The sequence below is a fragment of the Heptranchias perlo genome, chromosome 25, assembly GCF_035084215.1.
Source record: "Heptranchias perlo isolate sHepPer1 chromosome 25, sHepPer1.hap1, whole genome shotgun sequence".
Lineage (NCBI taxonomy): Eukaryota > Metazoa > Chordata > Chondrichthyes > Hexanchiformes > Hexanchidae > Heptranchias > Heptranchias perlo.
This window is the reverse complement of record NC_090349.1, coordinates 6099847-6116688: the sequence shown is the minus strand read 5'-3', so window position 1 is coordinate 6116688 and position 16842 is coordinate 6099847. Positions and strand designations below refer to the sequence as shown.

Below are 16842 nucleotides of genomic sequence, written 5' to 3'. Positions count from 1 at the left end.
AAAATATTGAATAAAGGTTGCGCACTACTAAATCCCACATCCTACAATCTGCATGCCAGACCTCACCAATCTGCCCATCTGAGTTTGTATCAGGCCTGCGAGAGTGCATGCACCAAGGTTCTCTGCTGATGCACTAGAGGCCTTGGTGCAAGGGGTGGACCAGAAAGAGGGATATCCTATATCCGCAGGGGGGCAAGAGGCCCTCCAGACATATGCTCAAAAGGCAGTGGGAGGCAGCAGGGGACGAAGTCAATGCCAGGGGCACAGCACCACAAACATGGATACATTGCAGGAAGAAGTTCAATGATTTGACACGAGTGGTCAAGGTGAGGTCAACTGTCAAGTGGCATCTCCTACCAACAGCACCACGAGCCGCATCCACTGCTCCGTGCAGTACACCCCTATCACCCACATACCAATAAACTCTTTCCATCAGTACTCAACTCATCCACTTTACTTTCCTCTCACCCTTACACATTACCACTGTTGCAAGCCGCCTAACCACAACTCACAGGCCACACACAGGCGCATAACAGGAGGCAGCAAATGGCAGTGGCATTTGGCCCCTCGAGCTTGTTCCGCCATTCAATGAGGTCATGGTTGATCTGTGAGCTAACTCCATATACCCGTCTTAGCCCCATATTCCTTAATACCCTTGGTTCACAGAAATCTATAAAACTCAGATTGAGAATTCACATGTGAGCTAGCATCAGCTGCCGTTTGCAGAGGAGAGCTCCAAACTTCTCCCACCTTTTGCAAGCAGAAGCATTTCATAACTTCACTCCTGCACGTCCTGGCTCTAAATGTTAGGCTATGTCCCCGCGTCCTAGTATTCAAGTATGGGAGACCTCCAAAAACAGTCACAAATGCATCAGCAGCCAGAAGCAATAATCCAGCCACTAACCTGTAAATCCTGATGGTTCCATTGGTGGGGGTCCTCCAGGCACTCTAAGACATGTTCAGATGGTCGTGGTTAAGACTGTGCATTGAGTTGAGCATTAAGTCCCAAAATGGTGTTTAGCACTTTAAATCGGCGTTGCACGCTGATTGTATCCATTTTTTCCTTACTTTACATGATGCCGGCAATCGATATTTGCGCATGCGCTAATACCTATAACAAGACGGCGTCTGGCGCATGTCACGCTGGAAACGTGTGTGCACAGCCAAGACGCCATCTTGGCACTTTGGGAGGCCGCACAGTGCCGAAACAATGGCCACTACACGGCCCAATTTCTCGCCCATGGTCTCATCTACATGCTGCCCCTGGTGACATCATCCACAGACACGGGGTCAGTTTCCACATGTACGCTGACGATATCCAATCCTACCTCTCCACCACTTCTCTTGACCCCTCCACTGCTTCTTTGTTGTCAGTCTGTTTATCTAATATCCATTCTTGAATATGCTGCTATTTCTTTCAATTAAACATTTTCTTCTATCTCTGCCACAAACTCCATATCACTGATACCCTCTCCCCATACAATGGCTCTGGCTGAACCAGACTGTTTGTAACCTCAGCATCTTAGTGGACCTTGAGCTAAGCTTCTGATCCCACATCCTCACCATCACAAAGATTGTCTACTTCCATCTCCGTAACATCGCCCGTCTCTGCCCCTGCCTCAGTCCATCTGCTGCTTAAACCCTCATTCGTGCCTTTATCACCTCCAGACTCGACTAATCCAATGCTCTCCTTGATAGTCTCCCATCTTCCACCCTCCTTAAACTTCAGCTCATCCAAAAGTCTATATCTTATCCCGCACCAAGTCCTGCTCATCCATCACCCTGTACTTGCTGCCCTACATTGACACTTGGTTCCCCCAATGCTTCCAATTTAAAATTCTCACATTTAAATATCTTCATGGCCTCACCCCTCCCCATCTCTGTAGCCTCCTCTAGCTCCAAACCACGCCCTTCCCAGAACTCTCCATTCCTCCGACTCTGGCCTCTTGTGCATCCCTTCGCCCTGTCACTGATGGCCTTCAACCATCTAGGCACCGCGTGCTGGAATGCTCTCCATAAACCTCTCTGATAACCCACCTCTTTGACTAAGCTTTCGGTCACGCCTCCCAACAGCTCCTTCGTTGGCTTGGCCTTCATTTTTGTTTGATGACGCCTCCATGAAGCATCTTGGGACATTTTGCTATGTTAAAAGCCCTATATAAATGCAAGTTGTTGTTGACTTTAGCAGATCTTGCTGTAAAATCTGATCTTATGTTCAGATACGATTAAGGCCGGTTCTGTTAAAAACAGAGCGGCAACTGGAGGAGGCCATTTGGTTCACTGAGTTGGCTCCACCATTTTGTCAGCTACGGCAGCTCTTTATCTTTTTAATTCCTATTCCCTGATCTTTCTCCAAATCCTTTAACACTCTTACTCCCCAAGTAAGCATCCATGTGCCAACTAACTTGGACACCAACTTATAGGGTTTTATTCAAAATGGTGACCGTCAGACAGGGGAGCAACTTAGACACTTATGTGACACCAGATTTTGTGGTAAAATTTCTGTGCTGTAAATTCTATATAAATTATGCATAATTTCTGATGGTGCACAGAAACTTTGGGACAAAGTAGTGATAATATCTCAAGCAGGCAGTGGATATTCCAAACATGGACCCCATTTTTGATACAAAATATTTGATTTAAAATTCCGTGAAATTAGGCACCTTTATCATTTCAATGCAGTCACTCATTGATGTTGCCCTGATGCAGACCAGCGGGTTGGATTTTGTATTCAGGGCCCATTCTTCACACTTGCTCTGCTCAGCTGCACTAATGCAGCACCACCGCACAATGCTGTTCTCCAAGGAGCTCCCTGAACAAAAAAACAAAAGCACAAAATCACCTTCGGAAAATGCCCCACAAAATCTTCATTTTTTCTTCCCTCCCCGAATTTCTCTTCCGACCCGGGTTGCCAATTCTGGTTGGGCATGTTTGATCACATGACCTCCTGCCTACAGCTGCCCTGTCCCCACCCTCCTGCCATTGGTTGCCCGACACGTCCCTCCTCACAGCAAACTGCCTTCCCACACCAATTGGAAAGCGGCTCTATTTTAACCTGGGGCGGGAGTACGGGGCCAAGGGGGAGGAGGTTCGCGAGGGGAAGCGTCAGCGTGAGGCCTGGGCAATTTTAACTCCCGGACCTCATTTAAATGTCACCACCCACCCGAAGCTGGCAGGGTTGAGGTGGAGGCCAGTGAGCAGGAGTGGGATCTCAGGCGGCAGGAGGCCACCGCCAAAGACCCGAGGTAACGGTCCCCGTGGGGAGGGTCCGATGGGAATCGCGGCTGGGGTGGAGGGAGCTTGGGGCAGGGGAGGCTCAAGGTTTCATTGTGGGGTTGGGAGGAGGATGTCATCGGATCCTGACATATCAATATTAATGAGGCCCAGACTAGCTCCAGCGGGCGCCTCAATGCTCAAGAAAACCTGGGAGTTAAAACGGCAGCAGGTGCGAACGCGTCAGGAAAGCAGTGGGTAGGGCCTGGCCACCATTTTAAACCCCCTCCAACCTGTACCATTCCTACCGGGCGGACAGGATTAAAATCGGGGCTTTTGCTACCGGTCTGGAGGATTCTTGACTGTCTGCCAAACGGCCTTCTTTCCCATCTCCGATTTTTTTTTTAACGCTCCATGACCTTTCTCCCGAGTTGCTCACCACAGCGTATGGGAGATTAATCTTTAATTCCTAGAGACTCCAGGACAATACGGGAGGTTTTACTGCGCTGCTCGGTGTCTGGGACCTCAGCCTAATGTGCATTCTTCACTTATGAGCCTGCACAGGGAGCATTGGCAGGTTATTTCACCATGTGTGGAGAGGGGGATATCAGAGCCAAACCCAATCCTGCCCTCAAGCATTCATTCCAACTAAATATTGGGAAGGCTGAAGCCATTGTCTTCGGTCCCCACCACAAACTCCGTTCCCTAGCCACCGGCTCCATCCCTCTCCCTGGCCACTCTCTGAAGCTGAACCAGGCCATTCGCAACCTTGGCGTCCAATTTGACCCTAAGATGAGCTTCCGACCACATATTCATTCCATCGCCAAGACCACCTACTTCCACCTCCATTACATAGCCTGTCTCTACCTCTGCTGCCCCTATTCAAGTTCCGTTCACCCTTCACCCCTCACCCATCACCCCTGTGCGCGCTGACCTACGTTGGCTCCCGGTCTGGTAACACCTCGATTTTAAAATTCTCATCCTTGTTTTCAAATCCCTCCATGGCCTTGCCCCGCCCTATCTCTGTAACCTCCTCCAGCCCTACAATCCTTTGATATCTCTGCGCTCCTCCAATTTTGGCCCCTTGCGCATCCCTGATTTTCATCAGTCCACCACTGGCAGCCGTGCCTTCAGCAGCCTAGGCCCTGAGCTCTGGAATTCCCTCCCTAAACCTTTCAGCCTCTGTATCTCTCTCTCCTCTTTTACGATGTTCCTTAAAACCTACCTCTTTGACAAAGCATTTGGTCACCTGTCCTAATACCTCCTTATGTGGCTCGGTGCCAAATTTTGTCTGATAACGTTCTTGTGAAGCGTCTTGGGACATTTTACTAAGTCAATGTGTTATATAAATGCAAGTTATTGTTGTTGTTGGTATGAGTCATATGGATCAGGAACACTGGCTGATATTTCCCTCTCTAGGCTCAGCTAAGATCAGCTAGCTTGGCTCAGGCCAGGGATCAAATCTGGGATCTTCCTGGTCAGCGTGGCTCAGTACCATAGTACATGGTGCAATTACCAACTGGGCCAGCAGGGGAGTCCCGTGAAACTAGGTAGGCCCGAATTCCCTCCCTGTGCCCCCTGCTTGACACCACAACAGGCACAGTAAGCCAGAGGAGCACAGTGCCTGTTAGGGGAAGGGTACCCTGAGTTTTCCTGGTGTGGGCCCATTGCATGGTCCTGGTGCTCTGCCACTCATACACCCCTGCCCCTCACATACCCCTGCCCCTAGCAGGGCCTGGCACTGGAATCAGGAGTGGGGGGGAGGGATGGGAGCAGAAATTCAGTGCGGGTTCTCCCAGTGACCTGCTGTAACCTCAACAGGAGATAGGCAGAACGCTCAGAGACAGAACACGGGCCTTTCTCCGGGGCTTCTGCTGATCTCCCATTGAGATTACAGTGGGAGAAGCCCCTCGGAATCTCCAGGCCTGAGTATTCTCCAGGCTTTAATGAAAAGGAAAACCGACCCATTAGCAAAGACCCAGGAATTGGGCCTGGGGAATGAAAGAAAGAATGCAACACAAAGAAGAACAACAACTTGTAGTAAAACCATCCCAAGGCACTTCACAGGAGCATTATCAGACAAAATTTAACACTGAGCCATATAAGGAGATATTGGGACAGGTGACCAAATGCTTGGTCAAAGAGGTAGGTTTTTAGAAACATCTTAAAGGAGGTGCGAGAGGTAGAGAGGTGGAGAGGTTTAGGGAGGGAATCCCAGAGCTTAGGGCCTAGGTAGCTGAAGGCACGGCTGCCAATGGTGGAAATCAGAGATTGAACCTGGATCTTCATGTTCTGTGAGATTAAGGAGAAACTGATTCACTGACAGGAGGGTCGGTAAACAGACGACACAGATTTAGGATAATTGGCAAAAGTACCAGGGGGAAATTAGGAGAATTTCTTTTACACAGTTATGATCTGCCTAAAAGAGCACTGGAAGCAGTTCAAAAATAACTTTCAATCGGGAATGAGATAAATACTTGAAAAGGAAAAATTTCCAGGGCTATGGGGAAAGAGCAGGGGAGTGGGATTGGATAGCTCTTTCAAAGAGCTGGCACAGACACGATGGGCCAAATGGCCTCCTTCCGTGCTACATGACTCTATGGGGGGAATTTTAACCCCCAAGGACAAACGGGTGGGGGTGGGTTAAAAATTTTAAAATGGCAAAATCCGACCTCAACCCGCTTCCAACGTGCCCACTTCTGGTTTTAACGGAGGCGGGTTGGCAGGTGGACAACTAAACTGCTCTCCGGAAGCAGGTCCGTCCTTAAAATATTTAAAGGAGACTGCTTGTCTCAAATTTAATCTCTGTTTCACATTCAACTCCTGGGTGCCGAGTTTTCCGGGCCTCAGGAAACCCGGCAGCTGAAGAGAGGCAAGAACGGCTGGATGGAGCAGGTAAGTGCCTTTCCAGCACTGCTTGTAGGCCAAGAAGACCGAGTGTGGCACCAAGGAGCCCCAGTAAAATTGAAGTCAATGGGAATCAGGGGGAAAACTCTCCAGTGGCTGGAGTCATACCTAGCACAAAGGAAGATGGTAGTGGTTGTTGGAGGCCAATCATCTCAGCCCCAGGACATTGCTGCAGGTGTTCTTCAGGACAGTGTCCTCGGCCCAACCATCTTCAGCTGCTTCATCAATGACCTTCCCTCCATCATAAGGTCAGAAATGGGGATGTTTGCAGATGACTGCACAGTGTTCAGTTCCATTCGCAACCCCTCAGATAATGAAGCAGTCCGAGCCCGCATGCAGCAAGACCTGGACAACATCCAGGCTTGGGCTGATAAGTGGTAAGTAACATTCGCGCCAGACAAGTGCCAGGCAATGACCATCTCCAACAAGAGAGAGTCTAACCACCTCCCCTTGACATTCAACGGCATTACTGAGAATCCCTACGTGGTCAGTTTTCAGTAAAATATTAAGATGCCTACGTGGCAAAGAAGCAGAATGCAAAATGGTTAGAAAGGGTTAATTAGTTAGTAACTGAGATTGATACAAGTGGCCTGGCCCTCCTGCTGGGCCATATGTTTGCTTAGTCAGCAGGTTTGCATGGTCTTATCAATGATAGGTCTTTGATGTGAGTCAAGGACTGGTCTGAATGTCTCCATGTTTATGGCAGATCAATATAGGTAACGAGCTTAGCCAAAGTTGAAAGACATTCCAGGTTGGGAGATAAGGAACAGAAGGAACAGGGAAGAACATTCCAAGTTGGAAGATGAGGAAGTTATCCCCTTTGATGTCTAACAGCAGCATGATCAGCACATGGACGATTTATGATTGGTCGGAAATAATGTAACCTCGCATGGCAACCTATGCCCGGCTTATGATTGGTGTTGACCCTCGTTAAGTATGTTCCAACCCTATTCATCTGTATAAAAACGTGTGGATTTCTGTATGTTTTTGTTCTTGCTCTGCCAGCATAGAGGGACTCTATCAGGAGTCCAAATCAATGCTGCAGACTAAGAACCCTGCTATTAAAGATGTGTTGAATTTTAAAATGTATTCGACTTCAGTTATTACTGAACCAGACTGAGGGGAAAGAATCCGGATCGTCATTACCATCGCCAAATCCCCCACCATCAACATCCTGGGGGTCACCATTGACCAGAAACTTAATTGGACAAGCCATATAAATACTGTGGCTACAAGAGCAGGTCAGAGGCTGGGTATTCTGCGGCAAGTGACTCACCTCCTGACTCCCCAAAGCCTTTCCACCATCTACAAGGCACAAGTCAGGAGTGTGATGGAATACTCTCCACTTGCCTGGATGAGTGCAGCTCCAACAACACTCAAGAAGCTCGACACCATCCAGGACAAAGCAGCCCGCTTGATTGGCACCCCATCCACCACCCTAAACATTCACTCCCTTCACCACTGGCGCACAGTGGCTGCAGTGTGAACCATCCACAGGATGCACTGCAACAACTCGCCAAGGCTTCTTCGACAGCACCTCCCAAACCCGCAACCTCTATCACCTAGAAGGACCAGAGCAGCAGGTATATGGGATCAACACCACCTGCACGTCCCCCTCCAAGTCACACACCATCACGACTTGGAAATATATTGCCGTTCCTTCATCGTCGCTGGGTTAAAATCCTGGAACTCCCTTCCTAACAGCACTGTGGGAGAACCTTCACCACACGGACTGCAGCGGTTCAAGAAGGCGGCTCACCACCACCTTCTCAAGGGCAATTAGGGATGGGCAATAAATGCCGGCCTCGCCAGCGACGCCCACATCCCATGAACGAATAAAAAAAAGGACAGGAGTGCTTCCGCCCGGCCCACCAAGCTTAAAAACATAAGAACATAACAAATAGGAGCAGGAGCAGGCCATACGGCCCCTCGAGCCTACTCCGCCATTCAATAAGATCACAGCTGATCTTCGACCTCAACTCCACTTTCCCACCCAATCGTTATATCCCTTGATTCCCTTAGAGTCCAAAAATCTATCAATCTCAGTCTTGAACATATTCAACGACTCGGCATCCACAGCCCTCTGGGGTACAGAATTCCAAAGATTCACAAACCTTTGAGTGAAAAAATCCCTCCTCATCTCAGTCTTAAATGGCCGACCCCTTATCCTGCTACTATGCCTCCTAGTTCTAGACTCTCCAGCCAGGGAAACAACCTCTCAGCCTCTACCCTGATAAGCCCCCTCAGAATCTTATATGTTTCAATGAGATCACCTCTCATTCTTCTAAACTCCAGAGAGTATAGGCCCATTCTACTCAATCTCTCCTCAAAAGATAACCCTCTCATCCCAGGAATTAATCTAGTGAACATTGCCTCTAATTATATCCTTCCTTACCTACTTCTCTCCCCCCGATTGGACCCCCGAGGTCGAAACCCCCCCTTCCCCATATTCAGACCCCCCCTCTGCGATCAGACCCCCCCACCACAACGATCGGACACCCCCCCACCCACCCCGCCATCGGACCCATCCCCATGATTGGGCCTCTGATGCCCGACTCACTTCCCTCCGATGGCCGACTCCTCCCGACCTCCCCGATGTCCGACTCCCCCCCACCCCCCCCCATCCCATGTCCAACTCATCTCCACTCTGCTCCTCAGCTGCCTACCTGCCGACTGTCAGACAACCTCTCAATCTGCCTGGCACGGCCACGAAACCCATTAAAAAAATTTAAATCAGGTCCTGCCGTTAAATTCGGCAGGACGTCCGGGAAACCCATACTCCCGGGTTTCCCAGCGGCTAAATCTCCACGCCCACCGCCGCCCCCCCAGCTCCCTTCCTGCTTCACAGTTATTATCGGGGCCTTTGACTCAGTTCCACACCACATGGCCCATTGAGCCATTTGGGAGCCCCTTCCCCCAATGTTCGAGACCAGGGTTGCCAACCCTCCAGAATTGTCCTGATGTCTCCAGGAATTAAACATTAATCTGGACACAGCAACCCGGGAGAAAAATCATAGGGGTATTAAAAAAAAGTTTGTTTTTTTTCATTTTATTTGATCACTTACATTTATTAGTTATAAAAATATTGGAGACAGGAAAAAAGGCTGTTTGACCGGGTGATGTGGTTGGAGGCAGGAGGTCATGTGATGAAACCTCCAGGAATATGTCCAATCAGAGTTGGCAACTCTATTCTGGACCGAAGGACAACATTGCCTTCAAGAGTCTTCGGTTCCAAAAGAAGCCATTCTGCCTTGAAGCAGAAGGTGATGGATCCCCTCTGGGATCACATACCTCAGTCTGGTTGAGGTTTGTGGCCTATTAATCATAGAATGGTTATTGCGTAGAAGGTGGCTATTCGGCCTATCGAGCCTGCGCCGGCTCTGTGTAAGAGCAATCCAGTTAGTCCCACTCCCCCGCTCTTTCCCTGTAGCCCTGCAAATTTTTCTCCTTCAGGTACCTATCTAATTCCTTTTTGAAAGCCACAATTGACCCTGCTTCCACCACCCTTTCAGGCAGTGCATTCCAGTTCCTAACCACCCGCTGCATTAAAAAGTTTTTCCTCATGTCGCCTTTGGTTCTTTCACCAATCACCTTAAACCTGTGTCCTCTGGTTCTTGAACCTTCCGCCAGTAGACCCTTCATGATTTTGAACACTTCTATCAATCTCCTCTCAACCTTTTCTGCTCTAAGGAGAACAATGCCAGCTTCTCCAGTCTATCCATGTAACTGAGGTCCCTCATCCCCGGAACCATTCTAGTAAATCTCTTCTGCACCCTCTCTAAGGCCTTCACATCCTTCCTAAAGTGCAGTGCAAAGAATTGGACACCACACTCCAACTGTAGCCAAACCAGTGTTTTATAAAGGTTCAACATAACATCCTCGCTTTTGTACTCTATGCCTCCATTTATAAAGCCCAGGATCCCGTTTGCTTTCTTAACCGCTTTCTCAACCTGTCCTGCCACCTTCAACGACCTGTGTAAATATAGCCCCAGGTCTCTCTGTTCCTGCACCCCCTATAGAGTTGTACCCTTTAATTTATATCGCCTCTCCTTGTTCTTCCTACCAAAATGTATCACCTCACACTTCTCAGCGTTAAATTTCATCTGCCACGTGTCCGCCCATTCCACCAGCCTGTCTATGTCCTCTTGAAGTTTATCACTATCCTCCTCACGTTTTGTGTCATCTGCAAATTTTGAAATTGTGCCCAAATTCAAGTCATTAATATATATCAAGAAAAGCAGTGGTCCCACTATCGACCCCTGGGGAACACCACTGCATCCCTTCCTCCAGTCTGAAAAACAACCATTCACCACTACCCTCTGTTTCCTATTACTTAGCCAATTTCGTATCCATGTTGCCACTGCCCCTTTTATTCCATGGGCTTCAATTTTATTGGCAAGCCTATTATGTGCCACTTTATCAAATGCCTTTTGAAAGTCTATATACCCAAATCAACCACATTGCCCTCATCAACCCTCTCTGTTACCTCATCAAAAAACTCAATCAAGTTGGTTAAAAACGATTTGCCTTTAACAAATCCGTGCTGGCTTTCCCTTATTATTCCACACTTGTCCAAGTGACTATTAATTTAGTCCCGGATTATTCTTTCTAAAAGCTTCCCCACCACCGAATTAAACTGACTGGCCTGTATTTGCTGGATTTATCTTTACATCCTTTTTTGAACAAGCGTATAACATTTGCAATTCTCCAGTCCTCCAGCACCACCCCTGTGTCTAAGAAGGATTGAAACATTGTGGCCAATATTTCTGCAATTTCCACCCTTACTTCCCTCAGCAACCTAGGATGCATCCCATCCGGACCTGGTGACTTATCTATTTCAAGTATAGCCAGCCTTTCCAGTACCTCCTCCTTGTCAATTTTTATCCCATAAAGTATCTCAACTACCTCCTCTTTTACTGAGGCTTTAGCCATATCTTCGATGCAAAGTACTCATTTAGTACCTCTGCAATGCCCTCTGCCTCATGCATATATCTCCTTTTTGGTCCCTAATCAGCCCCACCCCTCCTCTTACTACCCGTTTACTATTTATTTGCCTATGGAAGACTTTTGGATTCCCTTTTATGTTAGCCTCAATGGGACTCACGCAGTGGGTGGAGCGGGCTGAACTCCTGGAGTAACATGGGAATTCCCCGGACATGGCCCCCCTTTACATAGGTGAAGCATCAACCCACGGGTCTCACCCCCACCCGCCAGAAAATGGCTGGCTGGAAGAAATGGGGTGGAATCCTGTCAGAATCGGGTCCTGCCCAAATTCTGGCCAAGGTTGGGCCGTCCGCTCCTTGCTCCCCACCCTTGATCCGGATCGGAATTTGCGAATAGGACCTGTAGAATTATAATATATACAATTCCGGCCACTTCAATCTTTTCTGATAATGCGGGAAACAATGTTCAGCCAATACTGATAACAGACAACATTACCTTCATGGCCCAGTCCTTTCAGCAAGGCGATGTAGTCTAACCCCAGCACCTGACTGATGTCAGCGTCGTCTGCAAGAAGCAGCAACTTCTTGGTGGCGTCTTGAAACATCAGGTTTCTTCCACTGAAGCCGGCCGAGCCGAATAACTGGAACCGCCGCGACTGCTTTCCCTTCCGCCCAAAGAGATGCTGCAATAAGCACCGAGCCGTTAGCCCCGAGAACCGTTCACCACCACAGAATGCAGATCTTACTTCAGGAATGTCTCCCGATCGAGCCCTCATTTACTTCAGTTACGTGGAGAGACTGGAGAAGCTGGGATCGTTCTCCTTAGAGCAGGGAAAGTTAAGGGGAGATTTAACAGAGGTGGTCAAAATTATGAGGGGTTTTGATAGAGTACATAGGGAGAAACTGTTTCCAGTGGCAGGAGAGTCGCTAACCAGAGGACACAGATTTAAGATGATTGGCCAAAGAACCAGAGGGGAGATGAGGAGAATTTTTTTTTATGCAGCGAGTTATGATGATCTGGAACGCACTGCTTGAAAGGGAGGTGCATTAGGGTTAGGGAATTAGATAAATACCTGAAAAAGAAACATTTGCAGGGCTATGGGGAAAGAGCAGGGGAGTGGGGCTAATTGAACAGCTCTTCCAAAATGCTGGACAGACGCGATGGGCTGAGTGGCCTCCTTCTGTACTGTATGATTCTATGATTTAGGAGGATTTGACATGAAAGAAAGAAAAAAGAAAGACTTGAATTTATACAGCACTTTTCACGACCTCAGGACGTCCCAAAGCGCTTTACAGCTGATGAAGTATTTTTGAAGTGTAGTCACTGTTGTAATGTGGGAAATGCGGCATCCAATTTGCGCACAGCAAGCTCCCACAACAGCAATGTGATAATGACCAGATAACCTGTTTTTTAGTGATGTTGGTTGAGGATAAATATTGGCCAGGACACCGGGATAACTCCCCTGCTCTTCTTCAAAATAGTGCCGTGGGATCTTTGACGTCCACCTGAGAGGGCAGACGGGGCCTCAGTTTAACATCTTATCCGAAAGACAGCATCTCCAACAGTGCAGCACTCCCTCAGTACTGCACTGGAGTGTCAGCCTAGATTTTGAGCTCAAGTCTCTGGAGTGAGACTTGTACACACGACCTTCTGACTCAGAATGTGTTAGGCATTTGCATGATAATATTACACTGCCATTTTAACTGTTCTCAACTGAAGCAGATTATTAGAGCCTTCAGCACCAACTAGGACAAACACCTCCTCCAATGCATTTAATTTAGACCAAGTGTTGCTTGTTTTGTTCCTCTCCCAACCTCCATCCCCAGTTTTCTTCCCTACTCTCCTGAAGGCGTTGCCGTCCATCGAGGTCCAGTTCCATGGACACTGTTGCCTCACCCAACTGGTGATTCTTCATGTGTGAGCCTGGGCGGTGTGCATTGGGCAGGCTATTCAACCACAGTTGTGATCACAAGTGAGCCCAATCCCGACCCTCAACAAATACCCACATGTGCACGCTTACCATCAAGAGTCAATGGATAGTGATCAGGAGCGAGAACCCTGGCTGATTGTTTTTCCGCTAAGAGAAAGTAAGAGGCCAGAGTAGGAGAAATGCAGAGATCTTGGAGGGTTGTGGGGCTGGAGGAGGTTACAGAGATAGGGAAGGATGAGGCCATGAAGGGATTTGAACACGTGGATGAGAAGTTTAAATTTGAGACGTTGCTGGACCAGGAGCCAATGTAGGTCAGCGAGCACAAGGGTGATGGGAGAACGGGACTTGGTGTGAGTTAGGATACGGACAGCAAAGTTTTGGTTCAGCTCAATTTTATGGAGGATGGAAGTTGGATTTGAAGAGCATTGGGATAGTCATGTCTGGAGGTGAGGGATTCAGCAGTAGATGGGAGGAAGCAGGGGTGGAGTCGGGAATGTTACAGAGGTGGATTTTGTGATGGAGAGGATGTATGGTACAGCACAGAAGGAGGCCATTAGGCCCATCATGCCTGTGTCAGCTCTTTGAAAGAGCTATCCAATTAATCTCACTCCTCCGCACTTTCCCCGTCACCCCGTAAATTATTTCCTTCAAATATTTATCCAATTCCCTTTTGAAAGTTATGATTGAATCTGCTTCCACCACCCTTTCAGGCAGTACATTCCAGATCATAACAACTTGCTGCATAAAAAAATGTTTCCTCATGTGGCCTTTGGTTCTTTTGCCAATCACCTTAAATCTCTGTCCTCTGGTTACAGACCCTTCTGCCACTGGAAGCAGTTTCTCCTTCTAAACTCTATCAAAACTGTTCATGATTTTGAACACTTATACCAAATGTTTTTTTATTCGTTCATGGGATGTGGGCGTCGCTGGCAAGGCCAGCATTTATTGCCCATCCCTAATTGCCCTCGAGAAAGTGGCGGTGAGCCGCCTTCTTGAACCGCTGCAGTCCGTATGGTGAAGGTTCTCCCACAATGCTGTTAAGTAGGGAGTTCCAGGATTTTGACCCAGTGACGATGAAGGAACGGCGATATATTTCCAAGTCGGGGTGGTGTGTGACTTGGAGGGGAACGTGCAGGTCGTGTTGTTCCCATGTGCTTGCTGCCCTTGTCCTTCTAGGTGGTAGAGGTCAGGGGTTTGGGAGGTGCTGTCGAAAAGGCCTTGGTGAGTTGCTGCAGTGCATCCTCTAGATGATACACACTGCAGCCATGGTGCGCCGGTGGTGAAGGGAGTGAATGTTTAGGGTGGTGGATGGGGTGCCAATCAAGCGGGTTGCTTTGTCCTGGATGGTGTCGAGCTTCTTGAGTGTTGTTGGAGCTGCACTCATCCAGGCAAGTGGAGAGTATTCCATCACACTCCTGACTTGTGCCTTGTAGATGGTGGAAAGGCTTTGGGGAGTCAGGAGGTGAGTCACTTGTCGCAGAATACCCAGCCTCTGATCTCCTCTTGTAGCCTCAGTATTTATGTGACTGATCCAGATAAGTTTCTGGTCAATGGTGATCCCCAGGATGTTGATGGTGGGGGATTCGGCAATGGTAATGCCATTCAATGTCAAGGGGAGGTGGTTAGACTCTCTCTTGTTGGAGATGGTCATTGCCTGGTACTTGTCTGGGGCGAATGTTACTTGCTAACAGGAGGAGGAGGCTCTGCAAACACCCCATCCTCAATGATGGCGGAGTCCAGCACGTGAGTGCAAAAGACAAGGCTGAAGCGTTTGCAACCATCTTCAGCCAGAAGTGTGGAGTGGATGATCCATCTCGGCCTCCTCCCGATATCCCCACCATCACGGAATCCAGTCTTCGGCCAATTCGATTCACTCCACGTGATATCAAGAAAAGGCTGAGTGCACTGGATACAGCAAAGGCTATGGGCCCTGACAACATCCCAGCTGTAGTGCTCAACACTTGTGCTCCAGAACTAGCTGCACCTCTAGCCAAGCTGTTCCAGTACAGATACAACACTGGCATCTACCCAACAATGTGGAAAATTGCCCAGGTATGTCCTGTCCACAAAAAGCAGGACAAATCCAATCCAGCCAATTACCGCCCCATCAGTCTACTCAATCATCAGCAGAGTGATGGAAAGTATCGTCGACAGTGCTATCAAGCGGCACTTACTCACCAATAACCTGCTCACCCATGCTCAGTTTGGGTTCCGACAGGACCACTTGGCTCCAGACCTCATTATAGCATTGGTCCAAATATGGACAAAAGAGCTGAATTTCAGAGGTGAGGTGAGATCGACTGCCCTTGACATCAAGGCAGTATTTGACCGAGTGTGGCATCAAGGAGCCCTAGTAAAATTGAAGTCAATGGGAATCAGGGGGAAAACTCTCCAGTGGCTGGAGTCATACCTAACACAAAGGAAGATGGTAGTGGTTGTTGGAGGCCAATCATCTCAGCCCCAGGGCATTGCTGCAGGAGTTCCTCAGGGCAGTGTCCTAGGCCCAACCATCTTCAGATGCTTCATCAATTACCTTCCCTCCATCACAAGGTCAGAAATGTGGATGTTCGCTGATGATTGCACAATGTTCAGTTCCATTCGCAACCCCTCAAATAATGAAGCAGTCCGAGCCCGCATGCAGCAAGACCTGGACAACATCCAGGCTTGGGCTGATAAGTGGCAAGTAACATTCGCGCCAGACAAGTGCCAGGCAATGACCATCTCCAACAAGAGAGAGTCTAACCACCTCCCCTTGACATTCAACGGCATTACCATCGCCGAATCCCCCACCATCAACATCCTGGGGTCACCATTGACCAGAAACTTAACTGGACCAGCCATATAAATACTGTGGCTACAAGAGCAGGTCAGAGGCTGGGTGTTCTGCGGCGAGTGACTCACCTCCTGACTCCCCAAAGCCTTCCCACCATCTACAAGGCACAAGTCAGGAGTGTGATGGAATACTCTCCACTTGCCTGGATGAGTGCAGCTCCAACAACACTCAAGAAGCTCAACACCATCCAGGACAAAGCAGCCCGCTTGATTGGCACCCCATCCACCACCCTAAACATTCACTCCCTTCACCACTGGCGCACAGTGGCTGCAGTGTGTACTATCCACAGGATGCACTGCAGCAACTCGCCAAGGCTTCTTCGACAGTACCTCCCAAACCCGCGACCTCTACCACCTAGAAGGACAAGAGCAGCAGGCACATGGGAACCACACCACCTGCACGTTCCCCTCCAAGTCACACACCATCCCGACTTGGAAATATATCGCCGTTCCTTCATCGTCACTGGGTCAAAATCCTGGAACTCCCTTCCTAACAGCACTGTGGGAGAACCTTCACCACACGGACTGCAGCGGTTCAAGAAGGCGGCTCACCACCACCTTCTCAAGGGCAATTAGGGATGGGCAATAAATGCCGGCCTTGCCAGCGACGCCCACATCCCATGAACGAATAAAAAAAAAAGGTTTCCACCTAGGATTGCTAATGCGTCATTTGATCAGGAGCAGGGAGCTAACATCACTGGATTAACAGAGCTGATTCTGTGATCCTGTGGTTCCAGTGGGGAGTCGACACACATTGCAGGTACAGAGCCCCCAATATCCCACAATGAACCTAATGGGAGCACGGGATTATAGGATCGGCTTGGTCAGGACTGGAGTGCTGTTCTCAAGCAATAACTCTCAGTGGAAACTACAGGGTAAATTCAACGATCCCACATTCCCAGCAGGGACCGTTGCTCATCAGAAGCATCAGTCAGAGGCAGGACTACAGAAAAGTAGCACCGACTCTCCGCCTGTATCCTTTATGCGAAGCTCCCCTCTAGGAGCGTGGGATCACT

The 16842-nt window shown here is 48.8% G+C and overlaps 1 protein-coding gene across 2 annotated transcripts in view; it reads right to left on the bottom strand.

The window, feature by feature from the left end:
• Positions 1–16842, bottom strand: part of sxph (saxiphilin) — a 103174-nt gene that overhangs the window by 25358 nt on the left and 60974 nt on the right. For both annotated transcript variants that reach the window (XM_068006273.1, XM_068006272.1), the window contains 2 exons: positions 11560–11746; positions 2664–2812 (listed from right to left, as the gene is read on the bottom strand). In XM_068006273.1, coding sequence (XP_067862374.1) covers positions 2664–2812; positions 11560–11746 — 336 coding nt within the window. The remainder of the gene's footprint in view (positions 1–2663; positions 2813–11559; positions 11747–16842) is intronic.